Genomic DNA, 19,132 nt, shown 5'->3' on the forward strand with positions numbered 1-19,132 from the left:
CACTAAAAAGCAGGACAGGAAGAATATTAATGCTCTTGCATTTTGGTGCTGGTGAAGACTTTTGAGAGTAGTTTAGACGGCAAAGAAGACAAACAAATAGATCCTCTACCACCTCTCAATCGAAGCACAGATAACCCAACTGAAACTTTCTTATTTTGGACACATCATGAGAAGAACCAGTTCATTGGAAAATACATAAGTGTTTGGAAGAGTTGAAGGTAAAAGAGGAAGAGGATGATCACCAACAAGATGAACAGTAAATGAGTCTTTAAGAAGTTTGAAGACCCAAACAGAAGACAGGAAATTGTGAAGAAACACTATCCATATAGCCGCCAGGACTGAGAATCGACTTTACAGCACTTGGCAGCTAAAACACTAGTGAAAGTGTCCATGATCATCAATCTTGATGTCAGAATAGGCTTAGCTAAAAGGGAATGGAAGTCATTATTTTGTTGAAGATGCGATTGTTAGCTGTCCATAAGTACAGTAGCAATATGACTACGTTGCAGAAGTCTTAACTTTATGCAGTTACAGGGCAGAACAGTGTGCCAATAGCCAATCACAGTCGAGCATACAGTGACTCACTTCCTTTCTCTCTATGGGAAATATAATCCCCCTTTGATCCCCCATTTACAAAGGGCTTTGAACCTGTCCTGCAAGGATCTTTGTTAATTTTCCTCTTTAAAATCTAGCGATTCTGACATGTAAACCTGACTGAACCTGATCCTCTCATTGTAGAAATCCTCTCATCATCCGAGCATGTTTGGATGAGTTTTATTACAAATCGTGTGTCTAGCCCACACTTAAGCACATGTCCGAGTAGCAGTTATGGCCCCTTTAAGAGCCATCAGAACCGCTGCGGTTGCTAAGTTACTCATATCAGCTTTTGAGTGCGGCTTATTGCTAAGCGACCGAATCCTCCAGGTGTGGAAGTTGGGCCAAATGTCAATGTTGTATGAAAAATACTTTAGCAAAATGAGAAACAAAGGACACTCTAAAGTCTAAGGCGGCCGCGAGGAGGCCGGCGGGGAGGCCACGGTAGATTGAAGAGGGACTGATGTGTGAGGTGGTTCAAACTCTTGAGACACTCATCAGCCTACACTTAGCAACGTGGATCACGTTTTATCTTTGAAGAATCCAGCCTGTATTCTTTCTTTAAAATGTTATGGACACCTGATCATTAGCTTGCTGGAATGTTTTATTCCAACACTGGGTGCATTAGTATCTCTTCTCATTTGCAGCTTTAACAGCATCCACTCCACTTAGTAGGCTTTGACTTCAATTTGTGCGAATTGTTTTCCTTTAGTCAAAAAATGATTTGTTAGATCAGATATTGATATTAAAAACCAGTTCACAATCAACAATCCAATTCATCCCAAAGCAATTTTATATGTTTGAGGTCAGAGCTTTGAATTGGTCACTGGAGTTTCCACATAATAGTCTCAATAATCTCATAATCTCAATAGACCTGGCTTTGAAAACACAAGCACAGCCAGGCCTTCCCCAAACTGTTGCTACAAAATTGGCTGTTGCTAAAGCACATAATCTTAGTAATTAGAAGGAATGTTTTCCTCCTTGGAATACTGTACAAGTCAGAATTGCAACCCTCCACTGCTGACTGAGGAGCTTCGCAACTGACACACGCCCCCTCCGACACGTGAGCAGTACCGACTGCCTGTTTTCACCTGCACGAGGCAAAATCATATGCGGATCAAGCCTGTGTACGGAGAGACACACCCTGATCAGCATTATTCCTCAACTCTGCGCAGGCGCCATCAATCAGACAGCAAAGGTTGTAATTGCATCAGTTATGAGGAACCCTGGTAGACAACAGCCTATCCCTTGAACAACAGCCAATCGTTGTTCATGTGGTTGCCCAGTCCAGCCAGATGGCAGAGCTGAGATTCGATACGATGTGTGCTAGCGTATTTTACCGCTGTGCCACCTGAGCGGCATAACCACCACATTTAATAAACACCTTCATGACCTAGTCTTATCACAAACTGTATGTTTTAAAAATGAAAGGCTGGAATTGATTTGAGAAAGGAGCACAAAACCCCTATACAATAAAAAATGAGTACACCTTTCATTTAAAATCTCTGCTTCCAACTTGTAGGTACACTGAGGATCCATAATGGTAATAATGGTCTTTCCATATATAGTCTTTTCCTATTCCAGGTCCCAATACACGGAAAAAAGAGTGGTGTGACGAACATCATAATGAAAACAAGTATTTTTTTGACCTTTCCATCCAGATTCAAACATAATTGATCCTTTATGGGGGGTTCTGGATAACAGTTGCTGTCCATACAAGTACTGTAGCTATTCACTGCATTTATTCTATTAACAATTGAAAGGTTTTCCTCCTACCAATCAGGACTTTATTAGAAAAAGCTTTCCTAGAAATCAGCTTTCTTAGAACAACTGAAAGCTGTTTTGTAGACATGGTTGTCCCTGAACGTTATAAGCTCCTCGAGATTAATGGAGTTCCAGGTTTCTGTTTCCTGACTGTCCACATACAGCTGGTTTAGTGATCTGGACCTGTGATTCAACAGATATAGGCCACAGGTGTTAATGCCCCAAACAGACGCCTGTATTTATGGGGTGCAGTCTTGCTCAAAACTCTGGCACTGATAAGTCCTGCTAGCCTCTCAGGTTATGACTTTGTCTTTGTCAGCAAATAGGAAATGTGACAAGCACTCATTTTTCTTCTTCTGACGTTATCCGCTTTTTCCTCTTTCTCTGTCCCGGTTTTGTGTTGGCTCTTGTTCTTCAAGTTGTTGGCTCATTAATTTTAATGGATTTAGAGAAAGCAGCGACAGCATGACGGTTCCTGAAGGGTCGAAACAGGATGTGGTTTGGTGTTCATCCTGCTTTGATGAGTTGAGCTTAAACTTCTTTTTAGGGCAGTTGTAGCCTAGTGGTTAAGGTACTGGACTAGTAAGCAGAAGGTTGCCGGTTCAAACCCCACCACTACCAGGTTGCCACTGTTGGGCCCTTGAGCAAGGCCCTTAACCCTCAAAACTGTATACTGTAAGTCACGGATAAACGCGTCTGCTAAATGCCGAAATGCCGAAAATGTAAATGTATTAGGCTTCAATATACAATTTAAATTGATAAAACCATAAGCTCAGTCAACCCACCTGGATTGTGCATCGCACTGGTGTTAATCTACTGAGAGTAGCACTTATTAACAAAGGTTCTTCTAATAAATTGTTATAATTAAATAAAAAGAATTGCATGTGTGAAAGTATGAACAACGTACTTACTGAGTACCTAATGACACTGGGCAGCAAGGTGTACCAAGCAACAGATGGGCTACAGTCAGACAGTGTAAAACCACAAAGTGCTTCTACAGCATAGGTGTAGCTCTTAAAATGGCCAGTTAATTAATATAAGTTCAAGATAGGTCTTTCTAATATTGTTCTTTGTATGGTCGCCATTATTTCTCTTTCTTTCTCTCAAGTGAACAGCAAGTGAAGATTTTATCCTCAGAGTTGATGTGTTAGAGGCAGGAAAAATGGGCGAGTGTAAGGATTTGAGCGAGTTTGTCAAGGGCCAAATTGTGATGGCTAGACGACTGGTCAGAGAATCTACAAAACTGTAGCTCTTGTGGGGTGTTCCCGGTCTGCAGTAGTCAGTATCTATCAAAAGTGGTCCAAGGAAGTAACAGTGGAAAACCGGCGACAGGGTCAATGGCGGCCAGGGCTCATTGATGCACGTGGGGAGCGAAGGCTGGCCCATGTGGTCCGATCCAACAGACGAGCTACTGTAGAGAAGAACTCTGCAGAAGTATCTGAGAGTCCGCTGACTGGAACAGCTTTTTGAGATGCTTTAACCATAGACAAAGTGGGGACTGTTTGAAAAGCTTCAATCTGATGAGTCCAAAACATTGTTGAACACATGGTCACATGAAAGTTACATTTAATTATAATTATTTCATTTTAATGATTTGTTTAAGCTGTTAAGTAAAAATTTTAAAATTTTCTTCTTTTTTTCATGTTGTCGTGTGAGCAGAAGTATAAGCCGGGCCGCTGTGATGACATACTGAAGTGGAAACCACCCAGTCACAATTCTGTCGATTTTCGACTCAAGATCTCCAAGGTTGGAGGGGAAGGGTGAGTCAGACACAATAAAGCACACACAGGCATTATTTATGTCCACCAACCACTATGAGGTACGCACAGTAAACGATGCTGCCCTTATTTGAATCCCACTTGCATTCACAGAAGCAGTGCCGTGACTCTAAAAAAAAAAAAAACGAAGGGAAGAAGCAATCGTTGCAATATTATTACAATCAGGAGATTTTAACTTTACGCAGGTACGAGGAAGAGCAATTTGTCAATAGCCAATCAGAGTCGGGCATGGAAGGACTCAATTTGTTTACACCAGTGGGAAATTTAATTTCCCTTTGGATCCTAGTAAGTCCTAGCAGCAGGAGGTCTGAAAGAATTAGAGCGAGTTTAGATAGCACATAAACATCCACTAAGAGGCTACAATCCTTTCAGATCACAATGCTGTTTTAATGCACATGCTAACATTCCACCAAGTGTGTATAATCATTGCTACACTGTGTAATAAGGGCAGCAGCCAAAAGAAAAATAATAAAATACCTGATAAAATACCTCTCACTATTTCCTCGGCTGCTCTCGTTAGCAGTTTTTACGCCCTTCGTGACACAACCCTCCCTATTTATCCGGGCTTGGGACCGGCACTACAATGCACTGGTTTATGCGTCCTAGCGGCTGGTACCTATAGGACAATTCAGTGTCTCCAATTAGCCTGGCTGCATGTTTTTGGACTGTGGGAGGAAACCGGAGCACCCGGACATGGGGAGAACATGCAAACTCCGCACACCTGGGGATCGAACCCAGGACCTTCTTGCTGTCAGGCGACAGTGTTACCCACTTAGCCACCGTGCCATCCTGACCTGATAAAATCCCTGTTCAGATTAATTTAATGTGCACAAAGATAAAAATGTTCTCTGTGACACAGCAAGTCTAAACCCGAACTGACCTGTCCATACTCTGGTGATTTTGGGACTTGTAATTACAATCCAGAGGAGCTGTTAAACAGAAATGTGAGCTTAGCTAGCGGCTAGATTCTACAAAGCTGATGATGAAGAAGGCTGTTTGACACTCAGGTTATGGCTCTGTCTCTGTCCCTGCCAAGCAACACAGAAATATGGCAAGCCCTCATCTCCACCTCCCACTCCATCCCTCTCTTCTTCCCTCTTTCTCTTGTTCATTTATACTCTCTCATTCTCTGCAGTTTTCCCTCATTAGGCAGCAGAGAAAGAGAAAAGCCTGAGTGCCTTAGGAAAGGGACACTGGGCAGGTTTTTACAAAGCTATGCTGAGAGGTAACGAGGAAGGATTTAGAATTCACAGATATGAGAAACATGACAATTTTTTAGCTAGTACAGATGTGCACTTTGAGCGATATGACAACATCATGCTCTGATCCTTGGCCTATAATAAATTTTAAATTGCTTAGCTAGAATTCTACTGACTAAACATATGTGTTAATGTTTAAATTTAAAGCTAGGCTAACTGGCCTACTAAACCAATTACTTTTTTGTTTGTTAATAATGTGTCAGAAATAAGCTACTGCAATTGTTTTAATTATGAGAGTAATGCCCATCCCTAATATAAAATAATAACATGTTTGATAATAATATATTTGACATTTTTCAATGAAACATATTATATTTATGTATGCTATATGGACAAAAGTATGAAGACACACAACTTTAAGCTTATATATAAATAACAACTCCATATGTCCTGTTATTGTAGTGTGTTGTGATTATGCAGGTACTTGTTAGTATAATGTGAATCTATCCATCCATCCATCCACCCTCCCATCCATCAACCCTCCCACCCATCCATCCACCCTCCCACCCATATATCCATCCACCCTCCCATCCATCAACCCTCCCACCCATCCATCCACCCTCCCATCCACCCATCCATCCATCCACCCATCCATCCACCCATCCATCCATCCATCCATCCATCCACCCTCCCACCCATCCATCCACCCTCCCATCCATCCATCCACCCATCCATCCATCCACCCACCCATCCAAATGCACCCACCCATCCAATTGCACCCACCCACCCATCCATCCATCAATCCATCCACCCTCCCACCTACCTATCTATCCATCCACCCATGGAGTTAAATAATTGAATCCACTGCTTAGAGTGGGTGTCCACATAATAATGCCCATGTAGTGCTTTTTATTAATCATTTAAAACACGCAGATGTTAAAAATCTGTATAGAATTTGTTATTTGTCATTGCATAGATGTCCTCTTTGTATCTGGTAGATGTGTTTAGGAAAACATAGTGTGCCGAGCCAGGAGAAAGGATGGCTTTCAAAACAAAAAAAACAGTCTGAAATACCCGCTGTATATGAGATCGTTTTTTAAAATGTGCCTAAAGCCAAATATTCCTGGTTAAAGACTTGGACATGCACAGGTATCACACTTAAGTGCCTCATTTCTCTCCCTCTTTAGTGCCAACCGATGGCCGAGATCAGCACTGTTTTTAAAATCCTGCGACAAGCCAGGCTGATTTTATTGCTTTTATGGCTGTATGTAATTTACAGTGTTTACATTGGAGCTGAGAGCAATAATGGCTTCAATAAGCACTTCATCCAATTACGTGGCTCAGATTTAAATTATATGGGTAATAGAGAAGAGTTCTGCTAACCTGCCAAACCTTTGTATTACACTAGTATCCTGTATCTTCAATAGGGACATCATCTTAATTAAAGCTGTGCACGACAAAAAGGGGATGCATCCTGGACAGCACCAATTTTATACTCATTTATTTACTAAGGTGTGGTGGGGGGGGGGGGGGGGGGGGTGCAATGGGTAACAGCCAGTCCGGCACATGTGGCACATTTTTTGGAGGTGGGAGGAAACCCGTGCCTGTGGAAATCCCTATCTGATGCAGGGAGGACAATCGACCCAGGTCTGTAGGACCCTGGTGCTGTGCATCACTCTTGTTTCCTACTTGTTGCCTAATCATGTCGCCACTTTCTACTTTTTACTTTAATATTTAATGACTCCACTGCTAGCTGATTTGCAGTCGTATCACCATATGTTCCTACATGAGGACGCACCATAACTAATGCATTATGTTTCATCCACACACATTGCTAACAGGTGTATAATTTTAATGATATCATATCATGTTCCAGCATGACTTTGTTTTATCCTGGCTGGCTTGTGGCGGGTCTGGTTCCACCGGGAAACACTGGACAGGGCGCCAATCCATCGCAGGACCTGTTTTGGGGTGGCACGCAAAATATTAAAGAGCATTTGATATTTAATAGACTGTTTTTATCAGCCAATCAGCATTTCCAGCTCAGTGAGTCACACCTTTTTGAATTATGGGAGCAGGAACAATTTTACTATGCGCCAAATAAGGCTACGCCCATGAATCTTAATTTCTATACAGATAAATAGAAGCCAGTGGAGTGCCCTCCAGTTCTTACAGTATATCTAGGGGTTGAGCCGCCTGACCTTGTGACCATGTGCTTTTGATATCAGATTTGTTCTAGAGAATTGGATAAATTCATAGCAGTCAGAACTTTAGGTTTCTTAGATAATAGCATTCTGTTTGTAAAAGGCTGTTTGCTGCAAAGCCTCTTGCCAAAATGTATTAAAAATCAAATATTATGCAATTAAGATCACATATTCTTTTAGAAACTGCACTACTCAAACTACTGTCATTAAAAATATAAACCTGGATGCATTTTAAGCTTAAAACGCTCATTCTGAAATGAGATCAAATATTTGCTCCATCTGTGTTTGTGCTGTTTGATTGATTTTTAAGCCTAAAACTACTTTGAAGTTTTGCAGAAGCTTCTTCTGGGACTCGTTTTGTGTCGTTCATATTTATTTGAATGCATTAATGTGATCATTGCTATAGTGTAGAACCATAGTAAAAGCACTATTAAAGATAATGAAAACGCATCACGGCATGGTACAATGTGTGATGTGCTAGCGATCACATTTATTTTATAAGCTCCTGCTACAATGATCCTTATGCTGGTACGAAAATCCCTGGTTTGATCCGTCTTTAACAGATTTGCATCGGAAAATGACGTTTAGCCAGGAGACTGTTTATGATCAAACTTGGTTTAGAAGGTTAACGACTCCAACGCACGAGTGCTAAAGTAAAGTGCCAAATGCTAGTGCATTTTTAAAGTGTTTATGACAGGCAAGGCTTAAATATGACATTGGACCCCTTAGGGGAAATTCATAATCGGAATCCAGACAGGCAGACTGAGGCAAAACTACAGTCAAGACAGCAATGACATTCAGAAACAACCAACAATGTTTAAAGGGCCATATCATCGAATGGGTGTCATTTGCGTGTAGTAACTAGATGAAATTAAACTTAATTTTTTATCTTTGTTCAACACTGAATCTAAGAACACACATACTTAACTACTCAGAATGTGTTTTTGTCAATCTCATCAATATATCAACTTTGTTTAATATTTACAAGGTTTCTAAGTGAAAGGTGAGCTGTCTATGAGTAACAGGACTGAAAGTAACAGGACTAACATGAGTTTTTAACCTAGAATTAGTAAATACATGAAATATACTGTAGATGCTAAAAGCATGACAATTGGATTTTAACCACATTATTATACATTTCTTATGGAAAATAAATATTAAAAACATAGATGGGATATGGAGTCACCATACAATGCAAGGAAATATACTCCGATCAGCCATAACATTAAAACCACCTTCTTGTTTCTACACTCACTGTCCATTTTATCAGCTCCACTTACCATATAGGAGCACTTTGTAGTTCTACAATTACTGACTGTAGTCCATCTGTTTCTCTCCATGCTTTGTTAGCCTCCTTTCATGCTGTTTTTCAATGGTCAGGACCCCCACAGGACCACCACAGAGCAAGTATTATTTAGGTGGAGGATTATTCTTAGCACTGCAGTGACACTGACATGGTGGTGGTGTGGTGTGTTAGTGTGTGTTGTGCTGGTATGAGTGGATCAGACACAGCAGCGCTGCTGGAGTTTTTAAACACCTCACTGTCACTGCTGTACTGAGAAAAGTCCACCAACCAAAAATATCCAGCCAACAGCGCCCTGTGGGCAGCATCCTGTGACCACTGATGAAGATCTAGAAGATGACCAACTCAAACAGCAGCAATAGATGAGCGATCGTCTCTGACTTTACATCTACAAGGTGGACCAACTAGGTAGGAGTGTGTAATAGAGTGGACAGTTAGTGGACACGGTATTTAAAAGCTCTGTCAGTGTCACTGCAGTGCTGAGAATGACCCACCACTTAAATAATACCTGCTCTGTGGTGGTCCTGACCATTGAACACAAGGTAAAAGCAGGCTAAAAAAAAAACAGATGGACTATAGTCAGTAATTGTAGAACTACAAAGTGCTTATATATGGTAAGTGGAGCTGATAAAATGGCCTGTAAGTATAGAAACAAGTAGGTGGTTTTAATGTTATGGCTGATCAGTGTATATTTCTGAAAGCTTTTACTTTATTTTTTTATATTTCGTTGTAAAGTGTAGTGTTACAGAGTGGGGACATAAAATAATAATTTTTCAGTGTTATAGGGAGTTCTTATTAACGTTTTAAATTCTATATGCTAAATTTGCAATTAGATCAATGTGTAATTAATCAATTAATTTTAAAATTAATTTTATATATACATTTAGACATATTATGTTTTGGGGATGGACATCCACTGATTTGGTGGAATGTCCCTAAAACACACAGTACAATGCAAAACACAACGATGCAATCGAGAGAGTGTCAATGGACATTCTAGTCTGAGCTAGTGTGATTAATTACCAAACATAGCCACATAGTGACAAAATGGCCCTGCTGGTTTATAATTTTGAACACGTTTTCAAAGCCTTCAGAAGGTTAGACAAGCACTTAGGATGTGACTGTTTAATAAACTTAATCAAATAAAAACAGGACAGAAATGTGAAAGGCCTCTGAAAACCATGACACTGAAACATGGTGGTTTGTTTGCTTCACGTCCACGGTTACATTAACAAATAAAGAGGTTTTTGCAGCATTGTGGTTTTCTTTCAGTCTATTACTCTTCAATTTGCCACAGTTACAAGGGTCCTGCTGATGGCTGATAAGATTAAATCCCCCTACATTTATGTTTCTCTTAATTACTTGTAATGCTTCAGCAATTTTGCAGAGAAGCAGCTTCATAACAAGATGCTTTTATCGCCATTCCTCACTAGAGTGAATGTGGGCAGTATTTCTTTCTTTAAACAAACCAATAAGCTAGTACCAACACGTTTTATTTTTGTTTTATTTTTGTTTTATTTGACCAGGGTACATGCTATCTATGAACCTAAGATTTTAGCTATGTGTAATAATTTTGTCTTTGAGCGCTCCCTCACTTTGTTTGCTCCTTGCTGTGTTCAATTTTCCCAACCAATGGCAACAATTTTTATAATTAAACCATGTCCGATTTGTACTAGCACATTTTTAAAAATCATTTTATTTGCAACATTCATATTTGGAAACATTTCCCCAATTTCCATGCTCCTTTTTACTCTATCATAATAAGTCTTCTGCTTCACCAGCTCTATTCTGGCCGAGATAGACTGGCATAGAGAGCTGAATTGCCCTATTTAAACCTCTGCTACTCGTGCCATGACTCTTGCCTTGACCAGCTAGCAGAGAGTGCATAGACCTTTGCAACTTTCCCTCCCTCAGACACCTCATTTTTATTTGATGAGCACCTGACCAGGCCAACAGCACTACAGAGACATGTATCGAGAGTACTACTTCAGTACTAGAACTTGCTTTGTTTTGTGTAACCTTTACATCTATATATTTTCATTTATATTTTTAGTTATTGAATAATTTTCACCATGTTGAGCCATTTTGATACCTGAAACAAAATGATGCCTATAATAAAATGAGGGACAGGGGTGTGTTTACCTGTGTTCCATCACCTGTCCTATTAATTACACTCTTTTAGTAGTTTGGGATTATTGTGTGTTTTGTCTATTTTTGCTTGATACAATTTATTTAGTAGGCAGTGGTCATTATTGCCTGGTCCACCTCTTTATGATGTCCCACACTTTTTTAAGGAGACAGAACTGCAAACATTGGGTTTTCATGTTTATGCCAAACAGGTTCAAAGTCAGAAGCCATTTTCTGTGTAAAGTTGAACTATATATGAGCACTAAAATTATATTACTATTATTAATACTAATAGTATTATTATTACTATATTACTAAAATTATATTACTATTATTATTATTACTAATACTATTATTATTACTATTACTAAAATGATATCACTATTAATATTACTAATAGTATTATTATTATTACTATATTACTAAAATTATATTACTATTATTATTATTATTACTAATAGTATTATTATTACTATATTACTAAAATTATATTACTATTATTATTATTACTATATTACTAAAATGATATCACTATTAATATTACTAATAGTATTATTATTACTATATAACTAAAATTATATTACTATTATTATTATTACTAATACTATTATTATTACTATATTACTAAAATTATATTATTATTATTATTATTACTATATTACTAAAATTATATTACTATTATTATTATTATTACTAATACTATTATTATTACTATATTACTTAAATTATATTACTATTATTATTATTACTATATTACTAAAATTATATCACTATTAATATTACTAATAGTATTATTATTACTATATTACTAAAATTATATCACTATTAATATTACTAATAGTATTATTATTACTATATTACTAAAATTATATTACTATTATTATTATTACTAATACTATTATTATTACTATATTACTAAAATTATATTACTATTATTATTATTACTAATACTATTATTATTATTACTAATACTATTATTATTACTATATTACTAAAATTATATTACTATTATTATTATTACTAATACTATTATTATTACTATATTACTAAAATTATATTACTATTATTATTATTATTACTAATACTATTATTATTACTATATTACAAAAAATATATTACTATTATTATTATTACTATATCACTAAAATTATTAAATTATCTCAAGAGTTAAGAGAGGCTTTATTGTCATTTCAGCAATATACAAGTACATATTGAAATAAAACAATGTTCCTCCAGGACCAGGGTGCAACACAGAACAAAAAGTGCAAGACAATACAGTATACACAGTGCAGATAAACAAAAGTACAGTAGATACAAAAAGGCCTACAATAAATACAAAAGACATTTCTAATCTAAAAAACTAATTAAGGTAGACAAGACTAGAAACAGGAGTAGTGTTCTCCAGTACTGAGTAAATAATAGGTGAGGTAAAAAACATATTCTGATATACACTTAGCAGCGTTTATAATTTATTATATTAAAATAAAATAAAAAAAATAAAATTTTTAGCCCCCTTTTTTACCCAACTGTGGGCAGTTGTAGAAATTGTTGTGCCGAATCTGCTGTTGAGTTCCAGCCTCAATCTTCTTCATTGTCAGAATCTGGGGTTAGGTTATATTTGGAGCTCCATGTCAATATGATTTAGGTCATAACTCATATTTGATGAAAATGACTGCAGTCCCTGAGGAATGGACGGCATCAATCACTCATACACATACTCATAAAGAATCCGAATAAAGGACCTAGCTTTTTTTTTTCTTCCTCTTTTCCATGCATGTGATGTTTATTTTACCCTCTGCTTTAAATCTACAAAAGAATGGAAGCGGGCTTTATGGTCCGAGTTGGAAGATTTTCACATATTTCTGTAGGCGTTTCTGTAGGAACTCATCGATATATTTTGCTTACAATCGCTAAAATAAAGACCAAGCTCAGTGCGGATTTAAGCATCACATCCTACACTTCTAACCCGCTGTTTTCTTCTAGCGTGGCTGAGTCAGTCGTAGGCTCCGACCTCTGTTTAAGCCTGGGCCGATCCCAGTCTCTCAGATTGAAATCCTGAATTGTTCGAGCTGCCCCTGTTTGTGCGCTCTCCCTGTATTTAAGCTGACAGATGATCCCTGAAGCCTCTCATTGCCGGGTCTCGCTGTGATTAACCATACCTCCAGACACACTCCGGAAGAGCGGCCCGACCATCAGAGTGTAATGGGCTGAAAACGGCTGAGTGTGCGCACTCTTGTTTTAAATAAGCTCAGATTAGAAAGCTTCTTGCTTTTCTATAATTGGGAGGGTTTTGACTAGAAGAGGGCCTTCTCTTTTTACCCCCAAGCCCCTTAATATTCCCAGCTTGCTTGCTTCTGTTAGGATTTTGCACTTTGCCACACTGAGAATTTGCTGAGAATGAAAAATTGTGGCCTTCAGACCCAATCTCAGGAGCTGACAGCAACACAAATGGAATGAACTCATGGAATATTCATTCAGGATAGGATATTGACCTATTCGTATTGGGTACCAGTGTTGCACAGGAATTTAATTTGTCATTCGGCATCCAACTGATTTGTTGTTTTTGATTGGAGCAGCAAATCCACTAGATATCCCTTCAAATATTTATTAATAGTGGGACTACATGGACACACCAATTAGCTTAAACATTAGGACCACCCACCTAATATGTTATCAAAACAGCTGTGATCTACCGGGACATCCAAAGGAGTTCTGTGTTGTCTGGTACCAGGACCTTTCAACTTCAGGTTTTTCAACTTCTATACCTTGTAAGGTGAATCTGATAGACAGCTCCTACAGTGCATCGTGCTGCAGTCTCTTTCATAGGTAAATAATGCACACATTTCCAACCCTCCACATGATCTTGGAGAAAACAGGATTCGTCGGGTTGGTTGATGTTCTTTCAATGCTCCAGTGTCCAGTCCGGAAGCCTTTGTGCAAGCAGACTGGGGAAATGCAATAGACCAGAACCAGAGGAGGATCAGGCCTCTCAGTTGAAGTGTTCAAGATCTAAGATGATCAGAAGTATGACATATGTGGTTGTGATATCCAAACCATGCTGCAGGAATGGAGACTAGAGCCAGCTAGTGTATGAGATGTATAGTCTTAGATGAAGCAGAACAATGAGACCTCTCCAGAATTCTTTGCATTACACCAGATCATGGATTTGACGGATTAGCCTTTAATATATTGTTTCCAGTAGTAGTCCCACCATTTATTTTTGCGAAGCCATGACAGTGATTTTTTACACACATGCTTGTGTATGCCTTCAGGGCATTTAGGACCTAGCCTTCAAAAACTAGTTCAGTTTTTTTTTTTTTTTTTCTGTCAGTAATCATCCACTTGTAACCACTTGTTCCTCTTCTGTTGACTCATAGCGGCCAAACACCTCAACAAAAGGTGAGGTTATTAAAAATAAAAGGTTATTATTTCTCTCTAACTAACTACATCTCTCATCTGTCTCTTTCACCAGGTTGGTCTCTCAGACGGTGGGTCTGCTGTATGTTGGCAACTATGACATGCCCTTTGCACAGATGAAGGTAAGTTTGCGAGTAAAATTAGAATTGCTTGCATGCTCTTGGCTTTTATGGGTGTGCTGCTCAGATCACCCACTTCCTGTTGTTGCTGTGTGCATTCAGTGTTCGTTCATTCATTCATTCAACTGTTTTATCCTGGTCAGGGTAGCGGTTTCCAGTTTCCCTAGAATAACTGGACGCAATGCAATACACTTCAGACAGGATGCCAATCTATTGCGGTGCCTCAGCCATACCTGGTCTTCACTTTGCGGACAAAATACGTCGGGCGCCCCTCTTGATTGATAACTTCTGATGTATAAAATTAATTACTTACTTATATATATATATTTATAATTCCAACTTCATGGCATCAGTTTAGGAAAGGCCCCTTTGCACAAAGTGAGGTCCTTACTGGGTTTGCGATCCAGTTTCTCATACAGTGTCATTGTCTGACCTCACAAATGGTCTTTTTACTACATAGACACAATATTTTTGTAGACGCCATTTAAAATCTTGTGGAAAAATTTACCAGAGCAGTTGCTACTACATTAATGCCAATGGTTTTGGAATGGACTGTCTAATTCAGTTCATGGTGGGCGTCCACACACTTTTGGCCACATAGTGTACGTTAGGCATAATTTTTAAGACAATATTCTCTCTCTCTCTCTTTATCCTACACTAGAGTATTGTGTTTGCCATTTCTGCCAGCTTTACTGTTACCCATGCCAATTTTTTCCGTCTTCCATGGAGTCTTCTCCAGTATTAAAAGCTTAATTTCAGGCTCCCATTCTCATAGAGCAAACCTACAGCTTTGTTCGGGTAGCTGCACGGCTTTGATATGTCACAGCAGTGGACGGCTTTGGAAATATTGAAATGTGTGAAGTTTTTTCTCGCACAGCATGCTTAAAAAATGGTTCCAGTACAGTAGTCTACTTTCTATCTTCCTCTCCCCTGTACTGGGAATGAACCTGTCCGCAGAAGTGCACTGGCTGTGAAATTAATACAGTATTACCATATGCAGCAGAGCTTGATGATCTGTGATTAACTATAATTTTTAATGACCTGTTTATTTTGTAATGCTTCGTGAGTACTGAATGATTTTTCTTTAACACATAATAAAAATGCAAGCTTTCTGTAATTGACAAACCCATAAGCAGCCCTGCACTGTGGTTTTATAGGGCAGCCTGTTTTTTTTCCCCTGACCCCAGCAGGCCTCAGTCTAGCACATATTTCTTCAGACACTTGCAAAGCCGCCAGCTGCTTTGTACAGAGAGCATTACACACACAGAAAACCCGATTTGCCTTTTGTGTCGCCACCTCGACCAGACAGCAGGTGTTGATGAGAATCCCGATCCGGCCTTCCCTCTTCAAAATACAGCCAATTGGGTCTGCACCCAATAAAGCTGGTGACTAGTCCGTTAAACCGCTACGTTCCTAATGCAAATAGGTAAAAAAAATTGATGTTTGTTTACTACTTTTTTTGGGTCACTGAATAATTCCACACATTTATTTTATACTTTTGATGTCTGGCATTTTAAAAGGTTAGAAGATCTGAAAGGTCATATTTCTAAAGACTAGACTCACAGCATTTTAGGACTTTCTTTTATAAGTATTGGTTTTGGAGATTTATATATTTTTTTGACATCTAGAACAGTGGTAGCCTAGTAGGTAGAGCTTTGGACTATCAATTGAAAGGTTGAGAGTTTGAATCCCAGGTCAGCCATGCAGCCACTTTTGGACCCTTGAGCAAGACCCTTAACCCTCTCTGCTCCAGGGGCGCCATTCAATGGCTGACCCTGTGCTCTGACCCCAGCTTCCAAACAAGCTAGGATATAAAGGCATTCATTCAAACATTTACTTTTAATGGTGTAAATTATAATACACTCTCACTAGCCCATTTGTTAAAAACACATACTCATTCATGTCATTGACTTCACATAAACTAGTGTGGAAAAACAGAAAAACATCCAGTAAGCAGCAGTTCATCAGGTGCTACTTTGAAATGCTGTGTTGAAGAGAGGTCAGAGTGGCTCAATCTGCCATCATGGTAGTTGATGGATCTCAGTTTCCTCAGACACCATATGGACAGTGGTAGCCTAGTGGGTGGAGCTTTGGACTATCAATTGAAAGGTTGAGAGTTCAAATCCCAGCTCTGCCATGCAGCCACTGTTGGGCCCTTGAACAAGGCCCCTAACCGTCTCTGCTCCAGGGGTGCTGTACAATGGCTGACCCTGCGCTCTGACCCCAGCTTCCAAACAAGCTGGGATATAAAGGAATTCATTCATTCATTTACTTTTAATGGTGTAAATTATAATACACACTCACTAGCCCATTTGTTAAAAGCACCTATACAGCTACTTATTCATGTCATGAACTTCACATAAAAAAACAGAAAAACATCCAGTAAGCAGCAGTTTTAGGTGCTACACTGAAATGCTGTGGTATAGAGAGGTCACAGTGGCTCAGCGTGGCACCTACCATGATTGTTGATGGATCTCAGTTTCCCCAGACACTATATGGACAGTGGTAGCCTAGTGGGCAGATTCTTGGGCTATCAATCAAAGGGTTGACAGTTTGAATCCCAGCTCTCCCATGCAGCCACTGTTGGGCCCTTAATCAAGGCCCTTAACCCTCTCGGCTCCAGGGGTGCTGTACAATAGTGTGTGTATATATGACAAATAAAGGTATTCTGTTCTATATCTAAATCCAATAGAGCAGAGAGGTTTGCAGCAGTTATGTGAATGATGTGGTTAGTAGGGAACAGATTGGGGCCCTCACAGATAGTGTTTCTGGGATGATTGTGACTTCAGTATTGGAAAAGTAAGAACAACTATAGTCATGCAGCTTTAAATAAAAATGGTGCATCAACAAAAAAAGTGCCTGTTGTTGTGATTATTATTAGAATGAAGTTCACTATAGATATATACTTTGATGTAGGCTATTAGACCGCAACAAATACTTGAAGATGAAAGAAGGGAGTGATGACTGCCATACATTTTCCTCCACTAAACATTATCATGCATTTATGGCGATGCTTAAAGACAGAAATCGAAACATTCAGTAGCATTACAAGATGATCTGAGGAATATGATGATATTATGCTGGAAGTTTACGGTGGATCGGTGGGTAGCACTCCCGCCTCACAGCAAGAAGGTCCTGGGTTCGATCCCCAGGCATGGCGGTCTGGGTCCTTTCTGTGAGGAGTTTGCATGTTCTCCCCATGTCTGTGTGGGTTTCCTTCGGTAGCTCCGGTTTCCTCCCACAGTCCAAAAACATGCAGTCAGGTTAATTGGAGACACTGAATTGCCCTATAGGTGAATGGGTGTGTGTGTGTATGTGTGTTTGAACGTGTGTCTGCCCTGCGATGAACTGGCGCCCTGTCCAGGGTGTTACTGTGTGCCTTGCGCCCATTGAAAAGCTGGGATAGGCTCCAGCACCCCATCCTAATTGGATAAGCAGTTAAGAAAATGAGTGAGTGAAGCCCATGCCAGCTCAAGTGCATGCTGTCATTACAGCAAAGAGAACACACCAAAGATTCAACTTTTTACTCCAATTTTAAGCTGATTATATGAATTAAAATGTAACTATTGTATTAATATTAAACACGAAAAATAGAATTATTGTCTATAGTGGTCTCTAGACTTTTGGCCCTCACTGTATAAGCTGGTTAAGAATGGTCACTGGGCTATTAGAGAAGAGTGCAGGGTATAGCTTATTCCCCTGTGGCCATTTACAAGCCAGACTGGGTTAATCATGACCTTAACTGATTCTCATCTTGCTCAACTAATACATCAAGCAGGCTGGGAAGCAATTTATGACTCGAGAATATATATTATTTACTCACTCGCTGAAGCAGTGTATGAGGAGCTGCTCCATAAACAATATAAGAATTAATAAACATGAGAGCTGTAAAGGTTTGGAATGGAGACTTGATGCTGTGATCTGTAGATTGATACTGTTAATGTTAAATAAGAAGTAGATCCGAAGCTTTGGGTGTGAAATTGATTCTCGTGGCACGAGTTTCTCAGAGCATTTATACGTTTTTAATGAATATAATGATATGAAATGGAAAACAGATTGGGGGAATTTCAATGCGTGGACCATGATCAAGTGTCCCTGAAATCATAAATGCATTTAAAACAATGAAATCATTTGTCATGGCTTTAATCATACACAATGTTTGTGTGTCTGAAATACAGAGACTTACCTAATAGTATATACTAAACAAAATATGGGGGGGGGGGGGGGGGGGGTGATCCTGTAGGTGGGTGAGATATGATGACTGGTAATTATAATACCATTTCATTAAACGCTCACCAATGATCTTTCGTTCCTTGTAAATGGGGCGTTGTCATCTTGGAAGAAACTTGAATTCACAACCTCTACATATTAGAGCACTTGGATGGCACAGTGATCCAAGGAGGGCCAGCCCACTACAGTTGAGATCACAAGCACTGGAGTTTGAATCTCAGCTATGCTATTGACAGGTCCGGGAATGTGACAGACGTAGGGTTGATGGGGTTCTTCATTGCTGCTGGCTGGTGTGCTGCTGCAGTGGTAAATAATGGTAGCCCATTAGCGCTGTGATCTATTGGCATGTTGGGCATCTAGGTACAGACAGGATTGGCTATGTCTGGGAAGGGGGGGT

At 39.2% G+C, this 19,132-nt stretch overlaps 1 protein-coding gene across 1 annotated transcript in view; it reads left to right on the forward strand.

Moving 5' to 3' along the window:
* The window catches only part of rngtt (RNA guanylyltransferase and 5'-phosphatase), a 134,232-nt gene that overhangs the window by 107,519 nt on the left and 7,581 nt on the right, over nucleotides 1–19,132 (forward strand). The window contains exons 13-14 of the mRNA XM_063001128.1: nucleotides 4,018–4,118; nucleotides 14,442–14,508. Of these exons, the coding sequence (XP_062857198.1) occupies nucleotides 4,018–4,118; nucleotides 14,442–14,508 (168 nt within the window). The remainder of the gene's footprint in view (nucleotides 1–4,017; nucleotides 4,119–14,441; nucleotides 14,509–19,132) is intronic.

Source organism: Trichomycterus rosablanca, chromosome 9, assembly GCF_030014385.1.
Source record: "Trichomycterus rosablanca isolate fTriRos1 chromosome 9, fTriRos1.hap1, whole genome shotgun sequence".
NCBI classification, from domain to species: domain Eukaryota; kingdom Metazoa; phylum Chordata; class Actinopteri; order Siluriformes; family Trichomycteridae; genus Trichomycterus; species Trichomycterus rosablanca.